The sequence below is a fragment of the Cyrtonyx montezumae genome, unplaced genomic scaffold, assembly GCF_038088225.1.
Source record: "Cyrtonyx montezumae isolate F1298 unplaced genomic scaffold, pur_monq_1.0 scaffold_3, whole genome shotgun sequence".
Classification (NCBI taxonomy): Eukaryota; Metazoa; Chordata; class Aves; order Galliformes; family Odontophoridae; genus Cyrtonyx; species Cyrtonyx montezumae.
Window position 1 is genome coordinate 83,715,056 of NW_027072034.1, and position 27,746 is coordinate 83,742,801.

The 27,746-nt window shown below is 40.3% G+C and overlaps 1 protein-coding gene across 1 annotated transcript; it reads left to right on the forward strand.

The window, feature by feature from the left end:
- Nucleotides 1-1,173: 1,173 nt before the first annotated feature.
- CFAP91 (cilia and flagella associated protein 91) lies at nt 1,174-26,911 on the forward strand. Its single transcript, XM_065742122.1, has 15 exons — nt 1,174-1,331; nt 4,056-4,139; nt 5,870-5,926; nt 6,786-6,967; nt 7,623-7,800; nt 8,118-8,275; nt 8,524-8,706; nt 8,819-8,961; nt 14,718-14,834; nt 17,467-17,538; nt 18,203-18,349; nt 21,290-21,511; nt 22,732-22,880; nt 24,080-24,171; nt 26,577-26,911. The coding sequence occupies exons 1-15, from the start codon at nt 1,198-1,200 to the stop codon at nt 26,762-26,764; spliced, it is 2,106 nt and encodes a 701-aa protein (XP_065598194.1). The 5' UTR covers nt 1,174-1,197; the 3' UTR covers nt 26,765-26,911.
- The last annotated feature ends 835 nt before the right edge of the window (nt 26,912-27,746 follow it).

The window sequence follows — 27,746 nt, forward strand, 5'->3', positions numbered from 1 at the left end:
CCCCTCTGTGCAGAAACACGTGGAACTGTAATCATAAAGGTCCTTGCAGCAGTATGGCTGTGCCAATAGTTCAGGCATGACAAGAAAGCAGATGTACTGTTATGAAGGTTGTGAATGCCATAAATGTAATGTTGCAGAGGGGTATGGTGACATACTCTGATTTCTGTAAGATGTGTTTTAAATGTATGAATCACCAAGTGCGTAATGTGCTGTACAAAACAATGCAACTTTGGATTCCTAGTCTATAGCGTCACAAAATGGGGTGAGCAGAGGCTGAGCTAATGCTAGTTTATAAGCACTTCTGAACTCTAGAAAGTTTAATTTCCTTTCAAGAGAAATAAAACAAAAAATGCAGTCTCATGCTCAGAAAGCAGTTGCTCATAGAAAGTTGCCTAGGCCTTCATAATCTGACACACTCTGATGAGTTAGTGTGCTTGAAATGTCACTGTTATCCTATATGTGTGTGAGTTACTGTCCACTGAAATGAAGGAGGTAATGTGCAATTCAGAACTGATTTCAGGCTTTACAGAGGCCAGTTTATCTACGTGTCTACATCACTTATAATTGAGTCACAAAGATTTATTGGTAACCATAAATCTTCGGATTTAAGGCAGATCTACCCAGGGAAATCAGTACTCCAGAAGAAAGAGTGTGGATTTTTAATATGATCTTTTTTGTATGCTAACTCCCATGGAGATATTTTTAGCACATGCTAAAATTATTGTAGTATAAGATAATGTAACTGTAAGTGGAATATGCTTCTTCGTTTCTAGAGCACACTGAGTGGGAGGGAGTTACATGGGGTAGTCTGCTAGAAGTTCACATTACTGCATATTCACAGTTTCTGCATACTAACTTCTTTATGTAACAAACTGTAAGACCCTTGGATTTGTAGTGTAAGTTTAGATGCTGGAAAACAGCCAGAAGACATATCTGTGCATCTGCTGCTAGTCTGGTATGCTTCACATCTTGAGAAGTACTGTCTAACCAGCTGCAGTCATTAGCATGTGTATGTCTTCTTTCTTCCTCCTAAATGCCCTGTAAATAACACCAGGCTTTTCTATGGACTGCTCGTAAATACTGCTCACCAGCTCCAGCTGAAATTCTGATCACTTTAATGCTATTTGAAATCACTAAAGCACCACTTCTTCTTTGTGTCCACACAAACATTAGGGAAAAGTACCAATTTTCAGAAGCATGCGTAGTAGCTTGATACATTTCCCGGCCCATGGTCTGTGCTTGGAGGTCAAAGATGCAGTGCCTCTGTTTATGGACCGAAGATGGAGAGGGAAGGCTCGGCATTGCCTGGAGGCTCTTCAACAGCTTGCAGTGTAAGTGTTCCATGCTTCAGTAATTTAAAACAAACATGCAAACAAAAACAACAAAAACCCTTACACACTTACATAGAATTGACTGTAGTTTGCTCCTACTTACGTTGCCCTTGAAATGAAGAGATTGCAGCTGTTATGGAGTATGGTTGCTCATCTCTTTCTCACAGGATGGACATTACACATTCCTTCATCCCTGTGCTGTCTGCTCTGCAGTTTGCCGGCAAAATGAAGAGTTATTTCAATCTCTTGTAGATCAGACAAGGTGCAAAGATTTCACTGGCTCATGTGTTATTTCCAGTGATAGCTGTTTCCTTTTAGTCCCAGCCTCTTGCAACTGTTTGGATTGCTTTTGCAGTTGTTTCAGGCATGTACAGTGTTTGAACCAGGACACGTGTGTATAGTTCAGAGGTTTCTTGGATGACTTTTCTCCTGGCATTGCAATTTGCACTTCTGATTCAGCAAATATTTAAGCAATCATTCGAGTTTTGCCACAGCACGTGTCTTTAGGAGTCTTCTTGTAGCAACAAGAATGCAGGCATCAGCTTGGCTACTTGTTTTCAAGCTTTTTTGCTGCCCTAACAAACTAACTGTAGACCATGGGGTCTTCATACTATATATGCTCTGGTATTGTTAACTGAGTCTTACCACTTGCCAGAGAGCGATCAAAGGTGTTTAAGAATGATACGAAGGATTTCACACCTGTTTCTGTTCAGTTTCAAAAGCATACTTGTCTCATTTCTACAACAGAGTGATAATTGTGGAGGTGCTTTTGTTTTTTTATGAAACCCTCAGTGGCTTCTTCTATTTTGCTTGTTCCGTAACAGGCTTTAGGTGTTTGATGCTTTAGGTGTTTTAAAATTATATTTCAGCAACATGTATTGCAAAATATCTTGCAAAATAGCTTGCAATTAACAACAAAAAAAAAAACCCAAAACCAAAAAAACCCAGCCTGCACTGGTTGACTGTGCTACTGGTACTGAAATGATAGAATTATTTTCCAGCTGTCTTCCCAGTAGTTGTATTGCTTCAGCAAAGTCATCAGGAATGAATGCTCATTTATTTCAGCAAAGTCAGCAAATGTAAGTCAAGGACTTGGAAGAGGCAGGATCTGAGGAATAAAAGAGAATGTTTCAGCGGGTTCCCATTGTGCCTATAACAAATCATAACACGATAAATAGCTTATGCTAATAAAGTTAGATCTTAAGAATAAGTGTCTACCTGTGCTGAATGAAACACAAACCCATCTGAATGGAGCAACACTGATACGTAGAGTCAGCTAGTGGAACTCGCCATCAGCTCAGTTATCTCATTAGAATTTCAGACACAACTTTACAGTAATAGGTTGCTTAGTGCTGACTAAGTATCCACTGTTACTGCACAGCACCTTGAACCCTTCTCCTCTCCTTTGTTACATGATATGACTGAAAATGCTGGGAAGAGATGACCTTATCAGTAAAACTGTATGTCACAGAAGATGTAGGAGGCATCACTACAGGCTTTGCTGTTATACGGTTGACTCCTTGAGTTCCACAGCACAGCTCACAGGGCTTACGAGGTCTTTGAAGACAGCTGATCTCAGTGTGCAATCCCCGTTTTGATCCCAGTGAGCAATATTACGTATTGTTAACTTTGTCACTGTGGCTCTGTATTTAAAATTAGGTGTCAGCAACCAACTGGAGTACCCAGAATTCCATACATTTAAGGTCAGGATTGTTGTAAGTTACCAAAAATATTATTAGGAAAACATAACCTTCAGGATTGGCCTCACGAACAGTTTTAAGGATTGACCTTTATAGCATGACATACTACTTAAAAACAACAACAACAACAACAACATCACAGTTTTGTTTTTAACCAGCCACTCAGTTTTGTTTTTCTCAAGGTTGCAGGTTGTGAAGTGTAAGACTGGAGTATGAAATAGCTGTGAAATCTAATGGCAATCCTGATACATAGCCTTCAAAGGACTCAGTTCCACCCATTCTCTCACTGAATACCTACCTCAGTAGTCCTCCTGGTTTTAAAATTAAGACCTCCTAGCTTTAAAAGAAAAACAAACAAAAAGAACCCACAAGATGTTATAGCAGTAAATGTAAATGATCTGAGTACTTTAAATTCAAGATGAGGAGAAAATGAAGAATCACTATTAATGTTTTTGTTTCAGCATAATTTTTGAAACATTCATGTGATCAGCATAGTTTTTCTACTGTACTGGAGAACTGAAATTGAAATTGTTGATTCTGAGCTTCTTCTCACATTTAAAATCTCTAGCTACTTTTGGAAGGCAGCAGATTGTAGTCTTCCACTCTGTTCACTATACCACATATTTTCTGTTATGGAAAGTTTTTCACTTTAAGGAAATGAGCTTGGCGCGCCCAAATCCCAGGAGTAGTAGTTTTTAGGTTAAGCATTTAGGCCTTGTCATGACAGGTACATAAAGAACTCTTATTAAGTCTGTCTGTTGACTTTTTTTTTTTTTTGCCAAGGGAACAGCACGATATCATGTGAAACTGTCTTGCTACATATCTAAGTATGAAAAAAGCAAAATATAATTGCTTGCGTATGTATGAGGATTTTGTGAAATTTGTAATATGCATGTTTGGATTGTGCAACCAGAGAAGCAGGGAGAAAAAATGAATGATTAACATAAGAAAAAAGAATTCAGAACTGCTCTGAATGTACTTGATGAGTAAAGAACCTGTACTTAACCTGTATTTTGGCTTTTAGAGGTCAAACTTCTCTCCAAATACCCCAAATGGTGTATGAAGATCCTGAAGTTAGTGGAAGGAATCGCTACAAATATTTTGCAAGGTAAGCAATGAACTGAGTTGAAACAGAGTTCTGAGGCTTGATTCTGTGACGTTGATATAATATTTAAATGCCCAAAACTTTTTTTTTTCTCTTTCTTTTTTCTTTTTTTTTTTTTTTTATGTGTCTTTCTGGGACATTCTCACTGTCCCAGAATTTTCAGGTAATGAGTTACTGTACAAGGCATTCTGTACTTAATAATTATTTGTAGAAAGCTTCAGGCAAACTAGACCATCATGGCTCTCCAGACTCCTGGAAAGATGCCTTCTGGAGAAGGCATGGAAGGCACTTTTAAACTCCCACTTTCCTCCAGGAACAGAACAGGATTAAAGGGAATCTTTAATTCACTTTTCATCCATGTCCTCTACTGCAGTATTGTTCTGTTCCAGACAGAATTACACTGCAGCCAGCACTGGAATCAAGATCTAAACCAACAGCTAGCATACAAACATTCTCAACTTAGTCATGTATACTTTTGTGTTAAATCCATTTGTAGAAAAGGTTATTGGCCAACATGTCCACTGTAAATCCTGTAAAATTGCTATGTTAATAACAATATGTTAAATATTAACATATATTACATATGTTAATAAGATTATTTAAGTCTATTATGTAGAGTCCATTCCTTCTAATGGGACCTTGATGTTAGGTTAGCTTTGCTGTAACATTGACTTAGAATCATAGAATGGTTTGGGTTGGAAGGGACCTTTAAGATCATCTAGTTCCAATCCCCTGCTATAGGCAGGGACACCTCCCTCTAGACCAGACTGCTCAAAGCCCCGTCCAGCCTGGCCTTGATTGCCTCCAGGGAGAGGACATCCACAACCTGTCTTGTTTTACACTCTTTGAAGGAGAATAACTAAAACAGTACAGTAGTAGTCACCTGCAAAAAGTCTCATGCATGGCTTTTGTTGATTGAAAGCTTTTAGTTCATCTGGTTCCTTTAGAAAAGGAAAATGATGGACTATGTGTTAAATAAAGAATCAGAACATAAGTATTCCTAATTCATCAGTTGTTCTTTATAATATTCTGTTAAATCTTGACTGTAAATAGAAAGCATTTATCATTTATAAAAACTATATGTTTAAAACATTATCATACAACACCAATTTTATGCCTTTTTCAAGTTGCAGACATGCAGTTTTCTATCTGTAATGTCTTTTAAACCTCTCAGAGGCTTCAGAAGATTGCTATGGAGCAACAACATTCAAACTATAAGAATTCCTAAGAAGGAATTCTTAGTATTAGTACTGTGTCATTGTGTCCAGTCTTAGTGTACACCATTATATAACGAATATAACAGGTCTACTTTTGTTTCTTCTAATGGACCACTTGCAAGTAGTATCCAGGATCTCTGAGCTGTTGGAAATCACTGAGTTAATTTGCTTTGCTATTGGTGACTCCCCACTTCCTAGCACCCCACAGATCACTGTAATTCTCCTGAAGTCACAACTGGATCAGTATCAAAAGCAGTAAGGAAAATCAAGATTTTGAATCAGAAGAATACTTTTTTTTTCCATGCTCTGTCAGAAGAATAGCACTCACTCCTACTGTTGAGGTATTAGCTGTGAATTGAGTATTCAGGCACAACATGCAGATTCAGATCCTGAGTTGAGGAAAATCAGTGTAACTTCACTGAAATTAATGAATTGCAGTTTTTCTAAGCTATAATAATCTGTTATGCCTCATGGCTATTGACTTGCCTCTTTGTTTTGTTTGTGTTTTTTTTTTAGACCACTTCTCTCTCCTAATAAGCTGCTTCCACTAGATGTTTCTTATGCGATTGCAAAGTAAGTATATTCTCTTCTGGGACAAAACTGTTGTAATAGGCCACATCTCACCAGAAAATTATTGCTTAGTGATGAATGTTTTTTGTAATGAAGGACAAGAAAAACTTGTTAAGTGGTAGACTTTGTTCACTGTTGAAAATTCCTGGGCAAGCAGGTGAATGCCTGGTTTGGTGTTTACCTACAGTAGGTAAACAGCTCTTTCTGGTTAAAAGAAGTATGTTAAGATTATGAGGTCTGAAACAATAAGCCAAGGTTCTCTGAATCTTGGAAGATATACCTAAACAGAGAATTCTTCAGTACAGCAATGCTATTGGAAATTCTCCTGACTTTTTTTTACAATTTCTGTGATAGCTGCAGTACCGTTCAATGGTATAGAGCATCCATTGAGTAATGTGATGTGATTTCCAGTGTGAATCAAATTTTGAAGAACACAAGTGGAGTCAATGGAAGTTGCACCTGCTTGCACCAGAACTGAGTTTTGTTCTGGAAATACTGGAAAGGCTAACGTGTAAGTTAAACTGAAGTGGTGCTCCTTCATTTTAAACTCAACCATCAGTTACATTTTCTGCCTATTAAAAGCAATGCTTTAGAACAAATACATAGGGAAGATTTGCATGTAGTAATTAAAGAGAGCTGAAACTGGAAGATTTCTGGATTGCTTACTGAAGGAGGGAGCTTTCAAAGGATTCAGTGTTGCCTCAGACTGCTTTTACTAAAGATATTGGATTTATCATGAATGAAAGCCAAATTCAGATGAAGCAATGCACATTTGAATATGCTTCTTTTGACTTAGTGTTGCATCTCTTGTTTTGTTCTTTTAAATATGACAAATGTTCTTCCATCTTCCATCTCTTTTTAGGACAGAGCCCGTTGTCTATTTACCTACAGAAGACAGTGAGAAATTTGGTCCCAAGGTACGAACTTTCGGCACACAGACTGATTACAGGGATGGTGAAGCCCAGACAGATCCATATTCACCTGAATATATAGTTTCCAGTGTCTCAGTCCCTGAAATTCTGATGATTGCTTCTCTCACTTGGGGTGAGTTGCAAAATCAAGATAAATTATAATAGTTATATCCCCCCCTTTAGCAGCAGGTTCCCTTTTATTCAATGTCAGGTTTTAAGCCTATTTGTAGTTTTGGTATGGTAGCCCTTTGCTGTCTTCCTTTAGGGCACAATAAAGTGATAATGGCCTGAAGGTGTACCTAGAGAGGTTCAAGTTGGATATTAGGAGAAATTTCTTTCTAGAAGAGTGGCAATGCATTGGAACAGTTTGGAACACTGGAAGTTTTCAAGGAGACTGTAGATGTGGCACTGAGGGATGTGGTTTAGTAGACATTATGGTGATGGGTTGATAGTTGGACAAGATGATCTTAGTGATCTTTTCCAACCTTAATGACTCTATGATTCTATGGTTATTTCGTCTATTTTTAAAATAGGAATGATATTCATGTATTTAATAGTGCTCTTCTGAGGCATTTAGTGAAGAACTAGTGTAAAATGTCAACTAAGCTATAGCGACTGCGGGTCCAACCATTTCTCACACTAGAATTGTATTGGCCTTGGAGGTATTTACTTCTGCTTATTGGCTCTCCTGCATTTCATGGGTTTGTGCCCATGAAGCCCTCTAATACTTTAGTGCTCTGTTGGATTGACAGTCCTTCTAAAGAGCTACTGCTTCTTGTCCCTTTAAGGTCGGGGGCTACCAGCAGGACTGGACGAAGTGGAGATGATTGAACGTGCCCGGGAAAAACGTGCATGGGAAGCAACTCTTCCACCCTTGGACAGTGCCTCAAACATTGCAAAGAGGAGGAAAATGATGGATGAAATGGAGAGGAAGGAATGGGCTTTTAGAGAACAGGAAATTGAAAAGTGAGAGACCATCTATACACGTTCTTTCTTTTAATTATGACCTGAAAAGAGACGAGAAGGGTTAGTGGATTGGCTAGAGGGTACAAACCTTTGATTTCTGCAAAAATCCCCTGATTTTCAAAAGGGATATTTTTGTTAAATTTAATATAAAAGATTGCTATTACAACAGTCTTTTAACCTGCAGGTATTCACTTTTAAAAGTGAAAGATTAAAAATGAGATACGCAATATGAACTGTGTGTAAAGCAGTCAGCTGGTACGTTGCACAGAACACTGCAGAGCACTCTAAATCATACCTGGCCTTTCTTTCCCTTACAGGTTGCAAGAGATTCGACTGGAAGTCTTAATGAAGCTGCTGCAGAGGCGAGAGGAGAAACAGAATGAGCTGGATTGGAAGCGCTTGGATGACCACTGGCAAAAACATCAGAAGGCTAAAGAAGAGAAAATAAAGAAGATTCAGCATGATTTTGCACTGAGTATGTTTGAAAACCAGGAGAGCAGTATGAGACTTAATTTTCAAACAAGCTCTTTCTATTTTCGCAAAGTTGCAGTCTTTGATCAAGATGAAACAGGTCATAACCACAGTGTAGATATGCATGGCCAGTTCTGAGCAGACCAGCCATGTTTTATATTACCCAGCCAGAGCCTCTGTGAATTTCTGGAGATGAGACTTTTTAGAACTGTTTGTATGAAGAAAATTCTTACATTTGTGTATCCTTTTCAGTGCTCAGGAAACTGATAGCTAAGAGGAAGAACGTGATGGGGAAGCTGGAGAGACGAGATATCATCGAAGAGTATACTAACTTTGCATCACAAACATATGCTCCTTTGTCTAGGATTGGTTATTTCCCAGACAACCATTCTGAAAGATACGTTGTAAAAAACTTCTACCTTAACACCTTTGCAGGTAAGGCACTTTGGAAGATTTAGTTGCTATGAGATATTTAATAAAGATGTTAAAAAAATTCAGATTTTGCTCGCCATCACTCTGTTACTTAGTTGCTCTTTGTTTCTCTTAGGACTCTGTGAACTGGAAGCATCTCTCCCAGATTCTGCCACCAAAGTCAAAATTAAAGCTCCAAAACCTAAACGCACCACTGATAGGACTGGATATATTAAAAGATCAGCAAGGCTAGAAGTGGAGCTGGCTCTGGTTCACCAGGTATGGAGATGGATCCAGCAGTGTGTCAGTTTCTGCTCAGAAATATTCATATATATATATTCATATTTTGTCTGAGACAACTTCAAGGACAGAGTGTATCAGACATTCAGTCTGGTGTAGACATGACCAGCACTACTCTGGAACTCAGTCTGTCAGTACTTTGTCTCATGAGCATCTGTGGTTCTGCTTTGGCCTTGTAGGAAACAAGCGTAGCTGCATTTGTATTCCTACAGATTTGGTGTTGTTTGGACTGGGATGTGCTATGTCAGTTAGAAACTGTGTCCTGCAATTTGCTCATTCTCTTTTCTCCCTTTCACATGTGGCAAGCCTGATGGTTACACTGTCAAACTCACAATAATGAATTAAACCAAATGTGAATTCATAGGCTAAAAGTTCTTTACGTTTTTAAAAATGTACATTTTAAGTACATACTGTAAAAACACATGCAGCAAATTGACTGCACTCAAAAAACTGAATCAGAATGGTGGATTTATATCACCGTTATTCCTGAACAGCAGTATCTTATCGTAGTGCTTTGCATATCTTAATTTATCGCAACTGTTCATGCAAATGAGTTGTCCATGTATGCTGTTAACCACTAAGGGAAGAAACAACTCATTTGCATCTACAATCATAATATTAGTAAATTAAGTACTTCTTTAAGTATGCTCCTTATGAGGATTTCCTTTCATTAAAATCAGGCTTATTCTTGCTGGCTGATGCATCTCTGAAGAGTACTAATTTAATTCGTAAAGCTTGGCAAATCTTGCTTATTTTTACTTCACAGATTTTTTTTTTTTTAGTGGAAAATATTTCAAGTTTGGAAATTACGTGTATAGCATTCTTGGTTTAGTGTAATTAAATAATGCTAAATTGAGTCATATTTAAATTGAAATATTTGTCTGAGAAAACAATTACATTACTTCAACTATAAATTCCAGTGGACCCTGTAAAAGATTAAGCATTTTATCTGGCTATTATTCAGATAGAAAATCTTCAAAGAGAGTCTAGAGTGCTGCAGAAAGTGCTCAAGAACTAAGGATATTGTTTGACTACAGGTTTAGAGAAGACAACATTTGAGTTTGGGTGTTTTTCACATAAAATCAAAATAGTGACTATGTATACCCACGATCCTGACACGTGAGGTAGTTCTCACAGGCAGCAGAACGTTAGCCTGAGCTTGAAGGACTGAAATTTAATTACAACAATTGTATTCTGTTTTCAAAATACTTCTCAAGGTTTGAAAGACCACAGTGGAATGTCTGAACTGCAGTCACTGGTGAGAAATATGCCCTAATAGAGGCTGCTTACATAATAATGTCTCTTCAGAGACAAAATGATAGCCAAAAGGAATGGAATGTAGAACAAAAGCAGACAATACTGCATCTTTTCTTCTGCAATACGTCACTTGGGCTACATTGATTTATAGCAGCTGAGAGGCTAGCATAACAAAAACTCATTTCCCCTCCATAAAAAAGCAAAATATACGTTCTTTTAAAATCACAAAATATTTTCTTTGTAGGCAGAGATGATAAATCTACTGCACAAAATTTAACTAATAATTTTAGATATACAGAACTAGACACCAAACTGGTCAGTCCAGACTAGCAGAAAGTAGTGACACACTGCTAGATACTCAGACACCATTAAACAGATTTTCTTCTCAGAGCAACAAGAGGCTAAACAATTTTATCACAGCAATCAATTTGCACAATTGCAAGTATTTCTGCCTTGGTTAGCTCTTGAGCTCTGTGGTGAGGTTGCTGATTAGTTCTCTCATCAGAGCCTTTGGATTCCCAATTTTAGCAGCTGTACCACGTTCTCTGGCTTAGCGGGAGCATCTATGACCGGTCCAGCTCATAAGCTACTGGTGCTGTCAAGAAGGGGGCAGTAAAGGGGGCAGAGTACCTGACTTAACAGAGTTTAGCACTTGAGTGGGCAGCAGTCAGATCACTTGGTTTAAGCGATCTCAAACCTGCCAACAATCTTCTCCACAAAGAACATGAAAGAGGTTTAAAGCAGACAGTTGGGCTTCTCCAAAGGACTATGTTGCTTTGTATTATTTCTGTAGCCAAGCAGTTAGACCAGTTTTCTCTTCAAAATCCCCTTTTTAGCACTCTCCTAGCACTCAGTCTGGAAATTTTCTCCCATATTTCTGGAAATTAAGCAGTACTCTAGAGCATTCAGAGTGTGTAATTATCTAGCTTTGGAGTGAACTTCCTTCTGTTTCTTTTGCTGGCTAATCTCTGGAAAGAAGCAGCAGAAGAGGAGGAATGTTAGACTTTGGCATTAGAAATAATTATTTTTTAATAAAGAAAATTTGCCAGGCATGCTTCTCTGGCCAAACAAGTGGCAAGTTGGACTACTTCTCCTCATTGTATTCCTCTTGGTTTGCCATACTGAGCATTTTCTTAAGGTTAAAGGCTATAAAAAGGCACAAGTGATTACCCAGGCAACTACAGAAAAGGTACAGAAGAACAGCTTCCTTTAGAATTGAAACGAATCAAAACAGGAGTGATTTTAGAAGCAGAATTTTAGAGGAGTATCCTGAAACCTTTTGCAAGAGTCTTATTTACCCTCAGTGTTCTTTGAATAATTCACCAAAACAAGAGAATGTGGCAGAAACAAGATTTACAGTAACAACAATGTTCTGCATCTTAAGCCAAATCTGTAAAAGGACAAGGAAAGCCAGTTCTTAGCCAGCACACAGTAATGCTTAAGGGAATGTAAGTGAACCATTATACAATCTTAAGTAATAATCAAAGGCATTAATTTAGTTCAAGAAAGAGATAATGTACTGATGTAGCTAATTATCATACAAAAAATAAATGCAACTAGGAAACTGAATACACTAAGGAACAGAGGAGCTACTAGAATAAATCCCAGTGCAGAGCAGTGCATGACTGCAGGCTGACCATGATGCTCTGATGTCTCAGGAGAGAGGACGTGTCAGGTATTTTCAAAGTGCTACAGAGAATCTCTCACCTCAGCATTAAATGTAATTCTCATCATGGCTATTTTCCTTCATCCCATTGCTGGAAGGAGGTGGAGAAGTAGGATGGCCAAGAATATCTCTGAAGAAAATCTGTGCCAGCTTCAAAGAGCAGGAAAAACCTGTTAAAGCAGTTATTTCATCAAGAACAGCTCTCTAACACAGTGTTAGATGGCTGATTCTCAGGCAGACTCTAAGAGCTATCACACCAGACTTGAGCAGCCAAGATGCAGCATGGGCAAAAAGGAAGGAAGAGACACAACAGAAAACTCTGCTGTGTATGAAAATAAGACATGGTGTCCTGTAAACAAAGATTAAAGAGAAGATAGAAAATGAAAAAATCTAATGGATCATTTCTATGTATGGAGAGTTGTTTCTCAAGCCACTATTCTGTCAAGAGTTTTGCTTCCATCAAAAGCCAGCCAAAAGTGCAAAGAGTTTGGCCAAAAGCAGAGGTGCTATTTCCTGTTCACTGCATTCATTAGGAGAATGAAAAGGAGGTGAAAGATTCAGTCGATCCTTCACTGTCCAATCCAATTATACTTTACCATGACTCTGAACCTACTACTTGAAAGAGGTAATGCAATCTACCTCAGAAATGTTAACATGTGAGAGGTAGGTAATAGCTTTTGAAATGTGTTGTTCAGAACTTCAGCACATTTTTATAAATCTTAAGAAAATATTTGTACAGCAGTTCTTCCATTCTGGCCTCTCTATTTGGAATGGAAAAACGGCCACTTGTTAAGTTAAGCAGAACAGGTTAATGCCAAAAACACACTGTCTTCTTTTTGTACCATTAAGTCTTAAAATAACTTAAAACCTCCAATTTGGGAAAGCAAATGGTAACCATTTTTGACTTAGTAAGGATAACAAAGCAGTGCTAGCTCGTGCTGACATGAAAGCTTACAGCCACTTCTGCAGTATTTCTCAAAACTACACTCATAAGAACTCCTGCCTGTCAGAAGTGCTTGTAGATTTTCTGGCTTTAAAAGTTGTAATTCTGGTTGTGTTTTGTTATTCTGATTAACAAGAAGTATTTTTATAGAAAAAAAGTTTTATCAGAAAAATTCTTATGAATGCAACACTGTATTAATAAACATAGGAGCCACTGTTTTGAAAATCGTCACAATTACCAGGGATTTTTTCTTTCACTTTGTCCCATCGTGCAAAACACCTTATAAATCATAGCAAACACTACTGTAATTTTCATGCCAGAAAGCTCTGAGGTCATCAAATACAAAAAAAGTTCAGAAAATGTAACTTTTTTGAGCTATAACTGTTTCCCATGGCTTATAAACAGTTTACAGGCTTTGATTTTTGCATTATTAATGTAGTCCATTTCAGAAGTCGCACTATTAAAGCATTTTACCCCCTCCCCCTAGAAAATCCTCTCCTTTTTTGCACCCATTAGTTATCCTGCCCTGAATGTTCAGCTTCAATATGCAAGAAAAGTTTTGTACAATGACCACTGGTGTTTCAAAACTTGAATTTTGTGCAAGTGCCATCTATTTGCTGTTAGAGAAATTCAGTGTTGGATTTCTTTTCTTTGATTCCCGCTTTCCTGCCTACCCTAAAAGTAAATAAATAAATAAACAATAAAAGGCCAACTTTTCCTTGCTGAAATACATCTGTTCTTTAACCCATGCAGTAGTAGGATTTCATCTCTGAAGGAAGTTTGAACGTATGCAAACAGGTGTTGCAGTGCAGTTGGAAAAGATTGTTTGAATATCTTGCTCTAAGTAGGTTCCAAAGGGCATCTGGCAGGACTTTCATTGTATAAACAGTTTGCAACTATCTTGAAGTGGCTGAGACCTTGTTGGCAATATTCAACTTCCAGCCTGCTTTGGCTTGTGAGTTCTAGCATAGGCCACCAAGCAGCTGCAAGCAGAGTAAAGTCCACTTTCAGTGGTGGTTTTTCCTGGCAGGAGGAAGTTCTCAGGCAAGTTTCTCATCCCTTTTGCCTTTAATCTACCTATGCTGTTGCTGTGAGTGCTGCTGGGCAGAAGAGAGTTCCAAAGCATATTTTGCAAAGAAGATGTCCTGGGTAATTCAGTACAGCCCTGTGCTGTAACAGCATATCATACAAAGATATTTCCCCAAGGAGTGAGCACAGAACAATGACTCTTGGAGTAAACCCTTTACTAGTGGCTACGTAACACTTTCAACTGCAGTAACAGTCATTTTACCTACAGTTAAAGGCAAAACACTTAAAACCATTCTTTATCAATACATAAACTGAAATTGTGATATTCTTACCCATGCTTTCAAAGAACTTTACCTCTAACATAAGAAAATTATTATCTTTGTCATTGTGTAAGGCAAGAAAGTAACACATACAACTGCTTTTGCTTGCAGGTGGGTCAGTATTAAATTTTAAAATGGAAAAAAATACTTTTAAGGATGTTTTATTTAAGAGATGGGTTTCACACCAATTTTAGGCGACTTGCTCTGTACAGTTGCTGATGATTACCTGTAAATGTAATAAAATAATTCTCACTTCCTTACAGGTTGTTCTGAAATCCCCACCAGTATCTTCTGACCAACCAATAACACCATCTACCAACTATATAGTTGGTATAAACTACAACTATATAAAATTATATAGCTTTTCAGTTGATGTGCAGTGAGAAAGGGAAGCTATAAGCCTTCAAAATGCAGAACTTCTTGCAGTCGATGTGATCAGTAGTAGTCAGCATCTGCAGGAGTGGCCTTACTATCTTGTTGTATCTGTCTCAGTTCTGATTAAGCTCTATGACTGTTTCAGGCACTTTTGGAGAAGAAGAATAAAGTCGAGGAGCCAAAGAAGCCTCTGCTCTTCCTTGAAAAAGTAGAGAAGCCTGTCCCTCGTCCCCCCACTCCAGTTCTGGAAATACCATCAATTGTAAGTGGAATGATTTTAACAGTATTCATTTTTTTCTTTTGATCCTCAATTATTCCCTACCTGGTTGTAGAAGGAATGCCCAGAGAAGAAGTGAGTTTTATCTTTCTTTGTTGTTGTGTATTTGTCTTAGAAATGCAAGAGTATTTCTTAAGCCTCTCTTATTTATTTAGTCTATAAAGATTCTAGTAACTGAAGAGCTGGAAATCCTTTACCTTATCTGCTGGCTAAATCCTTTAATTAGCTTCCATTTATAAAGAAATAAATTAGTGGACGTGTTGTTCCCTTGATCTTTGGGAACCAAAAAGCAGTCATATACCTCTGCAAGCATGAATTTTTTCAGTGTCTTCCATCCTTCTGTTCAGACAACACTATCGTAATGCAGTGGAGCTATTAAGTTTAGTTCCACTGAAATCCATGAGACTTTGGGTACTTAGCCCTGGCCATGCACATCATTAATTTGCTGGAGTTCTTGTCATTGCATAGAACTCAGTCTTTGATGTGCATGCTTAATTTAGGTGACAGTTCACCTTCATTCTTCTGTAGAGATCAGAACAGCAAGAACATGTCATGTGCAGTAAAAAAAAAAAAAAAAGAACTTATTGGGGGAGCTGCAACTTTTTTTTTTCCCTTTTTTGAAGTAATGCACTTAAGAGATGGTTGCCCCCATGGATTGCTTTGTCTGCTTATTAACACTGTTTTCCTGAGGCGGTAAAAATCAGACGTAATTACCATTTAAACCTGTGAGTTTTGGAGTCACAGAGCCATTTAGCAAGAGAGAAAAACTCTTATTAAACCATCCACACCATCTTCCCTCATGCAGTATGACGATCTACATTTTAAAGAGACCATTTTAAGATGACTGCAACAAGAATCTCTCCCTGGGGAGAGCTTTCCACTGTTTTACTTACACCTAGGTAGTAGGTATTGCATTGGAGCAGTAGATTCACACTATTTAAATAAAAGAGTTTAGGAGATTTTTTTAGCTACAAGAAAAGAAGTCAGAAAAATTTATCCCTCAGTCGTAGTCATTCCTGAAGCTGTTTTCAGATTATATTTTCCTTTGCAAGAGTTCCATTACAATAGAATTCCACTTAAATTGATTCTGCCAACATTTGGTTGATTTTCAAATATCTTTATGTGTGAACATACCTGATTTGAGTTCTCCAGTGAAGAGATCTGTAAAATCAGTCCACTTCAGCCACTGAAGAGCACTTACAACATCACCTTCCTTACAAGAGTCCAAGCAAGCTATCTCCTACCAGCTGGCTGCAAGGAGAACTAGTCACTCTTTCCCACTGCAGGTGGGAAAAGTGTAGCAGGTGGCTGAAAAGGTTGATGATTACCCTTGCTAAAGCATTGTTTGCAGCACTCAACAATACAACTCCAAGTACAGAAGATTACATCTCACAAAAATATAAATGAAATCTCACAGTAATTTGCCTTACCCGTCTTGCATGTATGTTCACTGTCATCATTTCCAAAACTTAGTTTGGAGGGGTTGTAGGCCTCACCTCCACAGCCAGGTGACGTGGTGCAGTTTAGCTTTCTAACTGGACTGTAAATTCATCCTTTCTTTTCACGGGAAAAAGAACACACCAAGTTGAAAGGCAATCCTTTGGCTACTTCTGCTTTTCTCTTCTAGGGTGGTGGTAAGGAAAGGCAGGAGTGCTTTCTTTTGCTTTCAGAATATTTCATCTGCAATACCTAAGGAAAAAACATCTACTTAGTTTCAAACCCACTCCACTTCTCTCCCACGCCCTCCCCAGTACTACTAAAATACCACATTTCAATTCAAGCCTTGCACACTCTTTATTCAAAAACTTCCTTCTTTCAATTTTTAGTTTTCTTTTTATCTTTCCCAGATACCTGATGAGCTTTCTTTTCCTGCTGCTGTCAATTCAGTAACATCCCTCACCAAGAAAAAACGCTGCAAGTTCTTCCCTTTAAAATATGCCTTTTTTTTCTCCTGTGGACATGTTTCTCTTTCTCATTACATGCTATCATTTTTCCAAGCTGGTATTTGTCATACAGTGCTAGGCCAGTAGACTTCTCAACAAAACAAATTGCACTATAGGGTAATTTATTTTACTTTCAAACTATCACTTTCTGAGTCTTAAATTTACCAAGTTACTCTGATAAAGGTCACCACTGGAAGAAATATCAGCCAAAAAAAAAAAAAAAAAAGATGTGTTGCTTTTTAATCCCTTTATTTATGATTAACAGCTCTCTTGTACCTCCTTAAATAATTCTTCTATCCTCTTAGCATCTCCATCTGTAGATTTGTGTTGCTCATGCTCATTTTGCCAACTCACTCAAGCGATAGGAAGTACTTTTAACATGTACAGTCATTTTCTCTATCAACATCTTCTTACAATTAGGTACATCTCTCTAGAGGCCCCCTAAAATCTCAGATAGAACCTCATTACATTGTCTTGCTCCCCCACCTCTTATAAAACATGGAAGTATGTATTATTCTGACTCATATTCCTTTCATTAGAAGAAAAGCATTCAGAAACGATTGAGAAATTGGATATTTATTTAACTTTTTGATAATTAGGTGGATACTCCATAGAAACCTCAGCCCTCAAAGAAATTGTCAGCCACTGTATGAATATTTGTTTTGTTTTGGCAGGAGGAAGAGGAAAGAGAACTGGCAGTGATCTGTTTGCAGAAATTGCTCCGAGGCAGGGCTATTCAGAACAAGGTATGTTGTGTCTCTTTGTTTATGTCTTTCTTCAGAATGATGGGAATGATTTGAGGTGTTTGCAGTCTTTCTTCCTCAGAACTAATCTAGGGTAATGAGGGTTATGCAGCACATCCTCCTGTACGTCCTCTGAAGTCCTTGAAGTTCCTTTGTTTTTACAGGGACTCTTAGGTTCCTACCTGTTTCTGTCTCCCTGCTGTCCATTCAGCTGTTTAATTAGATGCTTCGTAACAGAATTACACAAATGGCAAATTCTAGACTAGATCTGGAACATGAGTACATTTTACCATGATTATGCCGGGATCCCAAGTGTATGAACACATGAGGACAGCACAAAGCTGTGCCAGGGGAGGTTCATACTGGATATCTGGAAAAATTTCTGTACCTTGAGGGTGGACTAACACTAGAACAGAATTCCTAGAGAGGGAGCTGATGACCCATGCTTGTCAGTGTTTAAGGTACTTGGATAAATGCCCTCAGTAGTACGCTTTAACTTTTGGTTAGCCTTGAAGTGGTCAGGCACTTGCACTCAATGATCTTTGTAGGCCCCTTCCAAGTAAACTATTCTGTTCTACTCATGGTGAAAAAGTGTGTGCTTTGCTGGCAGAACATGTTGAATATGTTCTCCATTCAATATGCTTGTTTGCCTAACTTTATTTAAAAGATGTTTGAAGAGAAGGAGAAGAGGCTGGAACTGATCCAAGAGCTGCGCACCACTCACGCACTTCAGGAGGATGGACAGCTGCTTCTGAAGGCCCAGGAGAAAATGACCCGTGCCTTACAGCAGCATCGTGACTTGAAAATGCACAAGGTATGCCTGTAAAGATGGAGAGGTTGACTCACCACACTCCTCTAGCAGGGCACTCTGTGCTTACAGCAGCAGCAGCACTGTCACTTGTTTTCTACTATCCACAGCACAGAAAGTACCCCAAGTAACTCAAGTCTGTGGGGCTAAAAATGTTTCTGAGGTTCCCCAGAGCCTGCACAGTATCAAGAGCAGACTGAAGCACCCTGACCACAGCTGCGACCCAGGCTCTTACTTGCTTATTTATACTTCTGTAGGTCAGAGCCTGTGGTTCTGAACAAACTGCACCTTCAGATGAAGCTTGGTTTATCCACATTTCAGTCTGTTTGCCTGGTGCTGTGACCTGACATCACAATACATGCTAGTCACTTGCACCTGTCAGATGCTTTTTATTGAATGCATGTTTTTACTGTGTTATTTCCAGTTCCTTTTCTGTCTTGGCACTCCCTCAGAGTCCTCCTCAGGCACGAAGAATTGGTGGATTTATTTTGTAAATCTTGTAGGGATGGAGATGTCATATTGCTGTTCTTGCCACTGTTCAAGAGAAAAGAGGAAAAATTCTAGGCCCAATCTTCTACCAAGAATTTAGTGAGTGCTGGGGACACAAATTCTCATCCTATTTCCTTGCAGGGACGTGGGCTTCCAGAGCAAAGTTAATCAAATGACAGTGTTAGACTGGAATAGATCATAAAGAAATTCTGTCCATCTCAGGTACGGAGTCTCTCCCAAACTTCTGCAAGTGTTTGTTTATTTTTTATCATTTTCCTGGTGTTTACTGGCCAGCTGTGAGACAGTCCTGCAGGATGCACATTATGCCAACAGCATCCACTAGCCACTGGCCTGGCAGAGATGAAGTCAAGGTACTGCATCTTGCTAGGTGGGCAGCAACAACGTTTCCACTCAGATCTCAATACAAAGTGAATTAGGTGACTGTGTTTTGCTGTTTGTCATTTTTAGATGCTCCCTTAATGCACAGGGAGCCCGAGTGTAAAACTTTAGAATATAGAATTCATCTACTGAGAAATTAAGAAAAAAAGTGAAAGCTTTTTGCTCTTTTTCCTCTGGAAGCCCGGGTAAGAATGAAGGAGAAAGCAGTTCAGATATAATAACATTCAGAGGAGAGAGAGCAAATGGTAAAAATGCTGACCTCTGATCTCAGAATTTCCTTTTGGGAGAGACACTATCTCCCTCTGCTGGTACCTATCTCCTCTGCACTTGCCGGTTTCCTTTTTTTTTCTTCTTTTTTTAAGTTTCCCCTCTTTGAACTAAGTCTCTGAAGGCACACAGTCCAAGGCTCAAGTCTTTAAATATTTTGAACTTTAAAACTCTGGAATGCATGTGCAGTAGTTTTGTAAGTGTATGCCTATTTTGGAAAGTCACTGATGATTCACAATCCTTTCGTTGGCGGTGGTCACAGTTTTTTCAGGATTTTAACTTCTCTGGTATGAAAAGAGGCATTTTTTCAAGAACTGTTTTCTGTAGAAGAAAGACCGAAATTCCAAATAAAAGCAGTCAAAGATGAAAATTTCTAACCTGAGGTAGACCAAACTCCTAAGACAGGTTTGTTCCTTGGTTGTTCTCCTCCATTTCAGACAGGTTTTAGACACAGCGCCATGAGCAATTAAGAGAAAGAAGCTTGCTAGCTCCTTGGTATCCATCCCTGAGGGATGGTGCAGTTACAGCATTGCTGTCCTCCATCTTAAACACCTATGCATTGTCACTTCTAGTTGGAAAAACTGCATGAGCAAATGGCATAGCAGTATAAGAAATCTGATTTATTTCTACTTCTCTTGCATGTTTCACCTCCACTATGCCTTGGATTTTACATTCAAGTCTGCTCTGTTATTGCCTGTTTATTCCAACAGAGACACAGCATCCCAGCCAGCTCCAGACATTCTTTCCTGCCGAAGACTGTGGCTTCATAGTCCATGCTGGAGATAATGCACTTACCATATATCTTCTCACTTTCAGAAGTGCAGTCACGCATACCAGGCCCATAAAACAAGTCATGAATGGCAGTGTAGTGCCAAACACCTGAGGACTCTGGGCTCAGCTCTGTCACAGACTTTCTGATTTTCCATTGCCTGGAGTTTTGAGTTCTCATGAGCACTTCTGCAATCAAGTGTAATCACTGTTAATTTGAATTTGATAGCATCCAGTACTTAATTTGTACAGTTTTAGGGAATAACCCAATACCTAAACCTCTTGATATCCTGTATCACCTCGTCAGTTTGATTGCATCATGAATGTCCAATCAAAAATGAAGCATTTCTCTGAGATAGCTTTGAACTGTAACAGACAACGTGAGTCCTCAAAGTAGCACAGAAATGTGGCTGTACTCAGAATTGCACAGTTTCCTAAACTTTGACTCAAGCTCCCAGTTTGTAAGAATCGAGGCTTTACTTTCCAGATGTTAGAAGCTGTATTTGCATCTTTTGATCTGATTTTTTCTGGCTAAGCTTAGCTTTGGATCCCTTAGATGAAGGGTATACAGTTGAAACCGTTTCATTGTCACCTTTTTATCTCCCTTTTCCCGGTCTGGGACCTGCAGCAGTTTCCCAGTAGCAAAGAGAAGGCCCCAGTGACTGTTCTGATTATATTCACAGACAAAAAAACAGTTCAGAAAAGCTGGACTGCAGTGCATCTAGTGTGTTATCCCCTCCTACTCACCCAAGCAAAGGGGCTGCTTGTCATAGTGCAACAGGACCAGGACCATCCCCACAGTGGCTTTTACCATCTTCTTCCCATTTCGTACTGGCAGGGCCAGTACACAGGAGCACTACATTATGTGGAATTCAGGTCTGTGCATGTAAAACAAGAATGCAAAACTCCCCACAGTCAGCGTGAGGGGATGCTGTAGAGCTGTTTCACATGCCTTTGGTAGTCCAGGGACCCAGAGGGACATTCCTGAGGCTTGTAACACAATTCTTTGCATTTTTTTTCAAGCTGTCATCAATGGAAAGCCACTTGGCCCGGGAAGAAGGAAGGGCACTGGCAAACATGTTTGATTTCCTGTCCAAAGAGCTGCTGAGGCTGCAAGAAGAGCGGAGGATCCACGCTTTTGTCATGCTGGCTGAGAGGATCAGGCGGATGCGGGAGGCAGAGGAGAGTGGGCGCCGTCAGGTGGAAGAGAGGCAGCGGCAGCAGGAAGATGAGATTTTCAGACAGGCAAGAGAAGGAGACTGGTGGACCTGTGGGCAGCTTGTGGGAAGGTCTGGGCGGAAGGGAAGTGCCAAGGTGGTGGGTAGGAGGAAGGCCTAGTGAAGAGAAAGTGATTGCTTCCTAGGAGAGTCATCTCCACTCAGTTAAGGATGATCCGAGTGCCCCTACAGACAGGTTTGTCAAGCATTCAGTGTCTTGAGTGGATGTAAGTTTCCAAGCTTCCATAAATAATTCTAGAGAACAGATGAATCTAAGTCATCTTTAGGATTAATGTTTTGTCAGAAGTTGTTGGACACTTGCATTCCAGCAGAACTGCTAGGGGCTGTCCCAGGAAGGATGCCTTCAAGCAAGATTTTGGAACCATTTTGTCCTCAAAAGGGGACTGTAATAACAAGGGGTACCATAAGATTGTTTGGAAGCAATAATGAATAACATAACTGTCAAGTCCAGAAATTAGTCCTGAGATTATCCTATTCTATAACTACTATGTAGTTCTGTTCCTATTCCCTAGCTCCTGGCTGCATGAAGCAGTTGAAACGAATGAATGGGAGCCTAATTGTCTAAACCAATGATTTTCAAACTTGATGGGAGGAAATTAATACCAGGAGAGTCTGAAATTAGGATCGTTTTTCTTTTCATTTTGTCTTTTTCTCTTTTCCGGTTCTCCGAGTGGCAAGCAAGGAAGGTCAAAATGCAATTAGTTCAGATCCTTCAGACTAGCAGAGGGAAAAGTCCCATTTCTAGAATCTCTGCTCAACTTCCATTGTTAAGGAAACCAATAATTTTACCTTGTTATTCACGTATCTTTGTCTGGCTCAATGGAAGCTTCTCCTCCAGGACTTGCTTGAATGAAAGCTGATTAACTTACTGAAGCCAATACTGGTATTAATTATTTGGCAGCTCTTCAGAAGCTCATGAGAACTGAAGAAGCAACTGCTGTTGTATTCATAGTAAACTTGCTGCAGAAGAAGTGTGTCTGCTGATAAGTTTTGCATCTATTGCTAGTTCTTTCCTGCACTTGCTTCTATCTATTTGTTCTCAGATGGAGTTATTAGAGAAGAATTTTTTACACAAGTTATTCTTCCCACAAAGGGTCTCTGAAGCCAAACCTCAGGCTGGCCTGCCTGAAATTGAGAGAGACTTGTTTTTGTTTCTTTGGAAATCTGGTTCCATTCTCTTAGCAAGGCAACAGGCAGTAAGAGCAACACCTTGGTATTCTGTTTCAGGTGATAAAAGTGCAGCAGAGCACTGTTGACTCCTACCTGGAAGACATTATCTTGAGTAGTGTGGAGAAAACAGCTGAAAAGCAAGCAAGGGAAGAAGTTCAGAGAATGGCTGTAGAAATCAATGACATTGCTTATGAACTGGAAAGAAGGTATGTACTTAAAAAGCATGTGACTACTTAGAGCAGTTTGGAACCTGCCTAGCTACCTGCATCCGTGGTGACATGTACAGTCTGAGAGAAAGGAAGGGTAGAGCACTACTGCTCATGACCACCTCATTAGTGGCACTGTGGTATGGGAACCACACTGTTACTGTCTGGTACATGCATATAAATTCATCAGAGCTGTATTTTTTTTTATGCAGCGTGTGCCAGATTCCCTTTGGAAACCACTTGTGGGATCTGTGTATCACCCTTTTTAGACTTCTTCATGCCAATGTGATGCTGTGACTGAACTTTAAGTGAATCTGGGAACTGCCTAAAGCAATGCCCATTCATACTGATCTTTTCATTTATGCGCAGTATTACAGAAATTCGGTTTGAAAGAGATGCTAAAGATACAGCTGTACAAAAATCTCCCCTTCTGAGGTGGCTGTTCTTTAACAAAGTGCCAGTTTCCATGGGGTCAGCCGTATTGATGACGCTCTGGGTAGAGCAACTTGTTGAGAACACCACAGTCCTGTGTTTGACTGGGGCATCAAGAGTGAATACTTTTTAGGACCTGCCAAACCTCTAGCTCAGTTTCTATGCCCTTTCTTTGGATCCAAGCCATAAAAATCCCAAAGACACAGTGGCTCCCCTATGGTACAGCAGCCGTCTATTTTGTAACTAGATGAATAGGAACACAATGTCAAAATCCCTGGGGAGAATGAAGCGTAGATAATGCATACAGCCCTTGGGCCAGTTGGGAACCCACTAAACACTGGCATGGTAAAGAGCATGGGGACCAGTGCAAAGTCACAAAAGAGAAGAATTCAGCAAACTCAGCAAGGGGCCAAAAATTAAACTGTGAAAGACCCAAATCCTTGGAGCTACGTGTGTGGGTCTAACTCAGTTTATCATCAGTCAGGGCTGGGCTCCTAAATACCTCAGAGGATGAAGAGTGTAGGGTGATCTTCTCTCCCAAAATGCTGCTTTTCCAATGCAGTATTGAAGACATTGGCAGTGCAAAGGGCAATAGTCGCACTGTCATGGCAGTGCATCAGTTTTTAGGATAAGTAGACTGAGTTGATGATTACTGCCATGACTCACTTGAAAACAGTGATAATATTTACAAGGAAATTGTGTTCTTGCAAAGGTAGTCTGGAAAGAAAAATGAAATACTAATGTTACTCTCTGCATCTGTTCTGTAGACGAACTCACCTACAGTCAGAAGAGATTGTAGCAGAGCTGGTTTATGCTTTCCTGATACCAGAGATTGAGAAAATGTCTATGAGAGAAAAAGGTGAGGAGTCAAGTTTAATGCTGTTTTTGAACTGCTTCACTATCCTCACTCTTGCTCACAGAAAGGAAAATATGCAATGCCAGGAGTTGTCTCAGTTCTCTGAGACTCCTCATTTGCAGTGTGGAGCCCTTTTTCACCAATTTCTTGTGATCTTGATGGCCTGGATTATGTCTGATGTAAGTTGGTATGACTGCAACATATAACTGCATGAGTGGAAAGAAGAAAAAACATTGTGTCTCCAGAAAGAGAGAAAAATCTTTAAGCAGCATGGCTGTGAATTGCCTGTTACGTGGCAATCTGTAAAATCCGGAGAAGTCTTTAACAAGCACATTACCTAAACATGCACCATATCTGAAAGGAATATTATATCCTTTCCGTTGCTTTTTATTCCCAATTGATTATAAACTAAACCCACAAATACAGTTTTAAGGTTGAACGTAGTGGCACCGTGCTGGAAGGAGATAATCTTGTTGTGTTAAAAGATATTTCTGTTTAGTCAAAATGCAGTTGTATACCTCAAAATACAGAGGGGAGGACACTGGAAACCCATGCATTACCTTGACAGCTGTTTGTAACTCAGAATTTTCCACTGACTAGCATGCTCAGAAGGTTTGACTAAAGCAGTCATCCATATAATGAGGATATAACTTATGAAAAGCACTTGCATCACTGCTGAGTCTGAAGAGGTTCTTGCCTCATTATACTTCCCTGCCTTGAAAAGGTGCTTACTTTTTATTGTACTTTTTTTTTAAATGAAATCACAAACCTCCCAAATACACTTTATGATCTAGGAATTGTGCAGACCTGTTTATTGCTGGTTTGTGTATTTGTCACAACCACAACTATCTGTTCAGCAGCTGACAGTTCTTTCAAGCTTAAATCAGCTCCCTTCTCCTTAGCCTTGCTTCTGCACTCCTTCCGAAGCAGGATGATGTAATGGTAGTCAATGAAGCCTGCAGCATAGGTAATAGCACACACAGATTTGCCTGTGTCAGAAAGGAGAACACAAAGAGAAGACCTGGACATGGCTTAGGATTCTGGACGCACTGAGGTACCATCAATAAAGAAAATACAGACGGTGCTTAAGTGCAACAGTAGCTAATGGATGAAGCATCTCAGAAGAGCTCCCAGGAAGCAGAAGTTAAAAAAAAATCATCAAAGATCCACTGTCTCAGATACAGGGGAAGTGCCTGGAAGGGAGAGCTAGACCCAGCAAAAATGGAGGCTGGGGGAAGAGCTAGAGCAATAGGTGATCAAGTACAAGAGCTCCTTCAAAGTGATGTTTGGCACAATATTCTTGTGACAGAAGCCTTCACAAGTACCAAATGTGTGCTGTAATGATTAAGCTCTGCCATAGACCTCCTTCACAGTGAGACATTCAGGGAAGCAGAATCAGTAACTATTCCATGTGAATCCAAAGGAAGTATTATCAAAGAGCAATGTTAGATCTCATGAGCACATCAGTGTATTGCATTTCTGTGGAAGCTTCTAAAGCTTTCCCCATTGTGAGCCAGCTTATTCATTATGAAGCTGTGTTTTATTAACCCAGCACGTTCTTGAGCTCACACATTCCTTGAAACTATCGGGGAGTGATCTGAGAGCACAGTTGTGCGGCCTGCCACTGGAGCAAGCCTATTTGTATAACAAAGGCCTGAGGGCTTCCAAGTTCACACTGTGCCTACGCTTCAGCGTTCCCTATTCTGTTTTGCCATTAAGTAGACTCTTGTCCTCTCCTTGCCTCCTTTCTCTCCTGTTCCTATGCGTAAAAGCAGGAATTACCCAGAGTTGGCTCATCCCGGGACGTCACTTCTGAACCTGAAGCCTCACCGAAGGTCGGTGGGTTCATGTGAAAAAAAACCTGCTTTTAAAAGGAGAAAACCCATCCTGCAGTTTTGAACCCTCTTTCTTGTAGATGGAGGAAGGGAACTGGTAAAGAACAATTCTACAGGAGTAAAAGGGAGATGATAGGATGGGTGGCTTAATGAATCTACCCTGTCTCCAGGTCTTCCTTTGAACTCTTTCTTAGTATGAGCATAACCGTAACATAAAGAGCAGTTTTCAGCTCTGCTCTTCTAGAACCCCGCTGCAATTAACAGATGCAGAAGGAGAAGTTAATTTAAAGCCCGCTAACACGTGCAGTTATGCCTTAAGCTGGAAGGAATGATGCTGGGGCCGTGCTCTCCACGGGCGGGGGAGCTCATCTTCCAAGCGAAATGCAGAGTTGGTTGCTGCTATTAGGTGGCAGCAGAACGCTTTCACCCAAGTTATTGGGGTGTGATTTTCCCTGAGGTTGGCTTTTCCATAGCTCCAGAAAGGCTCCGAGCTGCCCCTCCCGCCTCCCCCACAGAGAGCCCTGTGCTGCCCGTTCCCAGGGAAGAGCCTCACTTACCTCTTTTCCTGTGCAGTGAGGCAGTCCCAAAGAAAACACATCTACGCTGCTCATCAGATCATCCACAGGAGTGTGCAAGAGTTATTGGCTGATCCAGCACTGCACCAGGAGACGTCTGCCAGCAAGATCAGGGGAGAAGAAAGCCCCCAGGAGCGAGCAGGGAGCCCTGCTGATGGACCAGACAAGGGTGGCACGGCCTCCTAGAGACACAAGCATGGTGAGCTTCCCTTCCCCTCACTGACCTGAGCTCAGAGCACAGGGAAGGAGATGGAAGCACGTGACATTTACGTTTTCCAAGGCATCCACAATGCAAAATTTGTTCTCTGTCCCTTCAGCTGTCCGCCAGCTCTGTTGTCCTGTAACCAAACAACATACAGTTCCATTGTAACAGTCCTGATCCAACGACCACTGGACCTCATTAGCTCATTTTTCTCTTCTAATTACTAGAGCAGCTTGAGTGAGAGACCACTGTTGGCATTCTTGTTTGTATGTGCAGGCCTACAGCGATCTGCACCTGAGCTTTTGATGGTGTGTCCTCTATCAGTAACATCGAATGACGAAGTATTCCAGCAGTGGGATGTATTGAGGTGAGCCCCTCCACACAGCTTTTCTCAAGCACATCCCTCTGCTTGCCTGAATAGAGTAAAGCAGCAAGCAGGTTGCTGTATCAGTACCACCACTATCTGGCATTGTATCTGAGTGCAACCCCTCTTTGATGAGCTACTAATGATGCCAGCCCTTGCATCATGCCATGCACTGAGGAAAGGTGCCCCTGGCCTCAGAGGAGTGGCCTGGTGTGCAGGCAGGGGGTGCTCAGGCTGAGGATGCAGCAGTCAGCGGGCTGCAGACACACTGCAGCGCATCTGAGCATGGAGCTGCCAGCTCTCCACCACTCACCTGTCAAAACTCCCCAGGTCTCTGCGTTTAGCATCACAGTTGACACCAAACCCAACATGAAACTCAGGCACAGCCATGACCAAAACCCACAAATGCTTACTCACGGTTCCTCTAGTGGTAATTTGCTCAACAAATATCTCCTGATGCCGATGCATTGGGCTGATATCTGCGTGCTTCCAGCACCTCTCTGTACCTGGCTGCCTGTGCTTGGTGCTGGGGCTGCAGAGCCTCAGGCGTGGTCCAGTCAGTTCTGAGCACTGCTCCGTTTGTTCAAAAGCAGCTGTTGATC

What these genes read in the sequence shown, in the direction of transcription:
- CFAP91 (XM_065742122.1), top strand. Translation starts at nt 1,198, where the DNA reads ATGCGTAGTAGCTTGATACATTTCCCGGCCCATGGTCTGTGCTTGGAG. An exon ending in GCTCTTCAACAGCTTGCAGT is followed by an intron (nt 1,332 to 4,055) that starts GTAAGTGTTCCA and finishes TTTGGCTTTTAG; the next exon opens with AGGTCAAACTTCTCTCCAAA. An exon ending in GATTGCTTCTCTCACTTGGG is followed by an intron (nt 6,968 to 7,622) that starts GTGAGTTGCAAA and finishes TGTCCCTTTAAG; the next exon opens with GTCGGGGGCTACCAGCAGGA.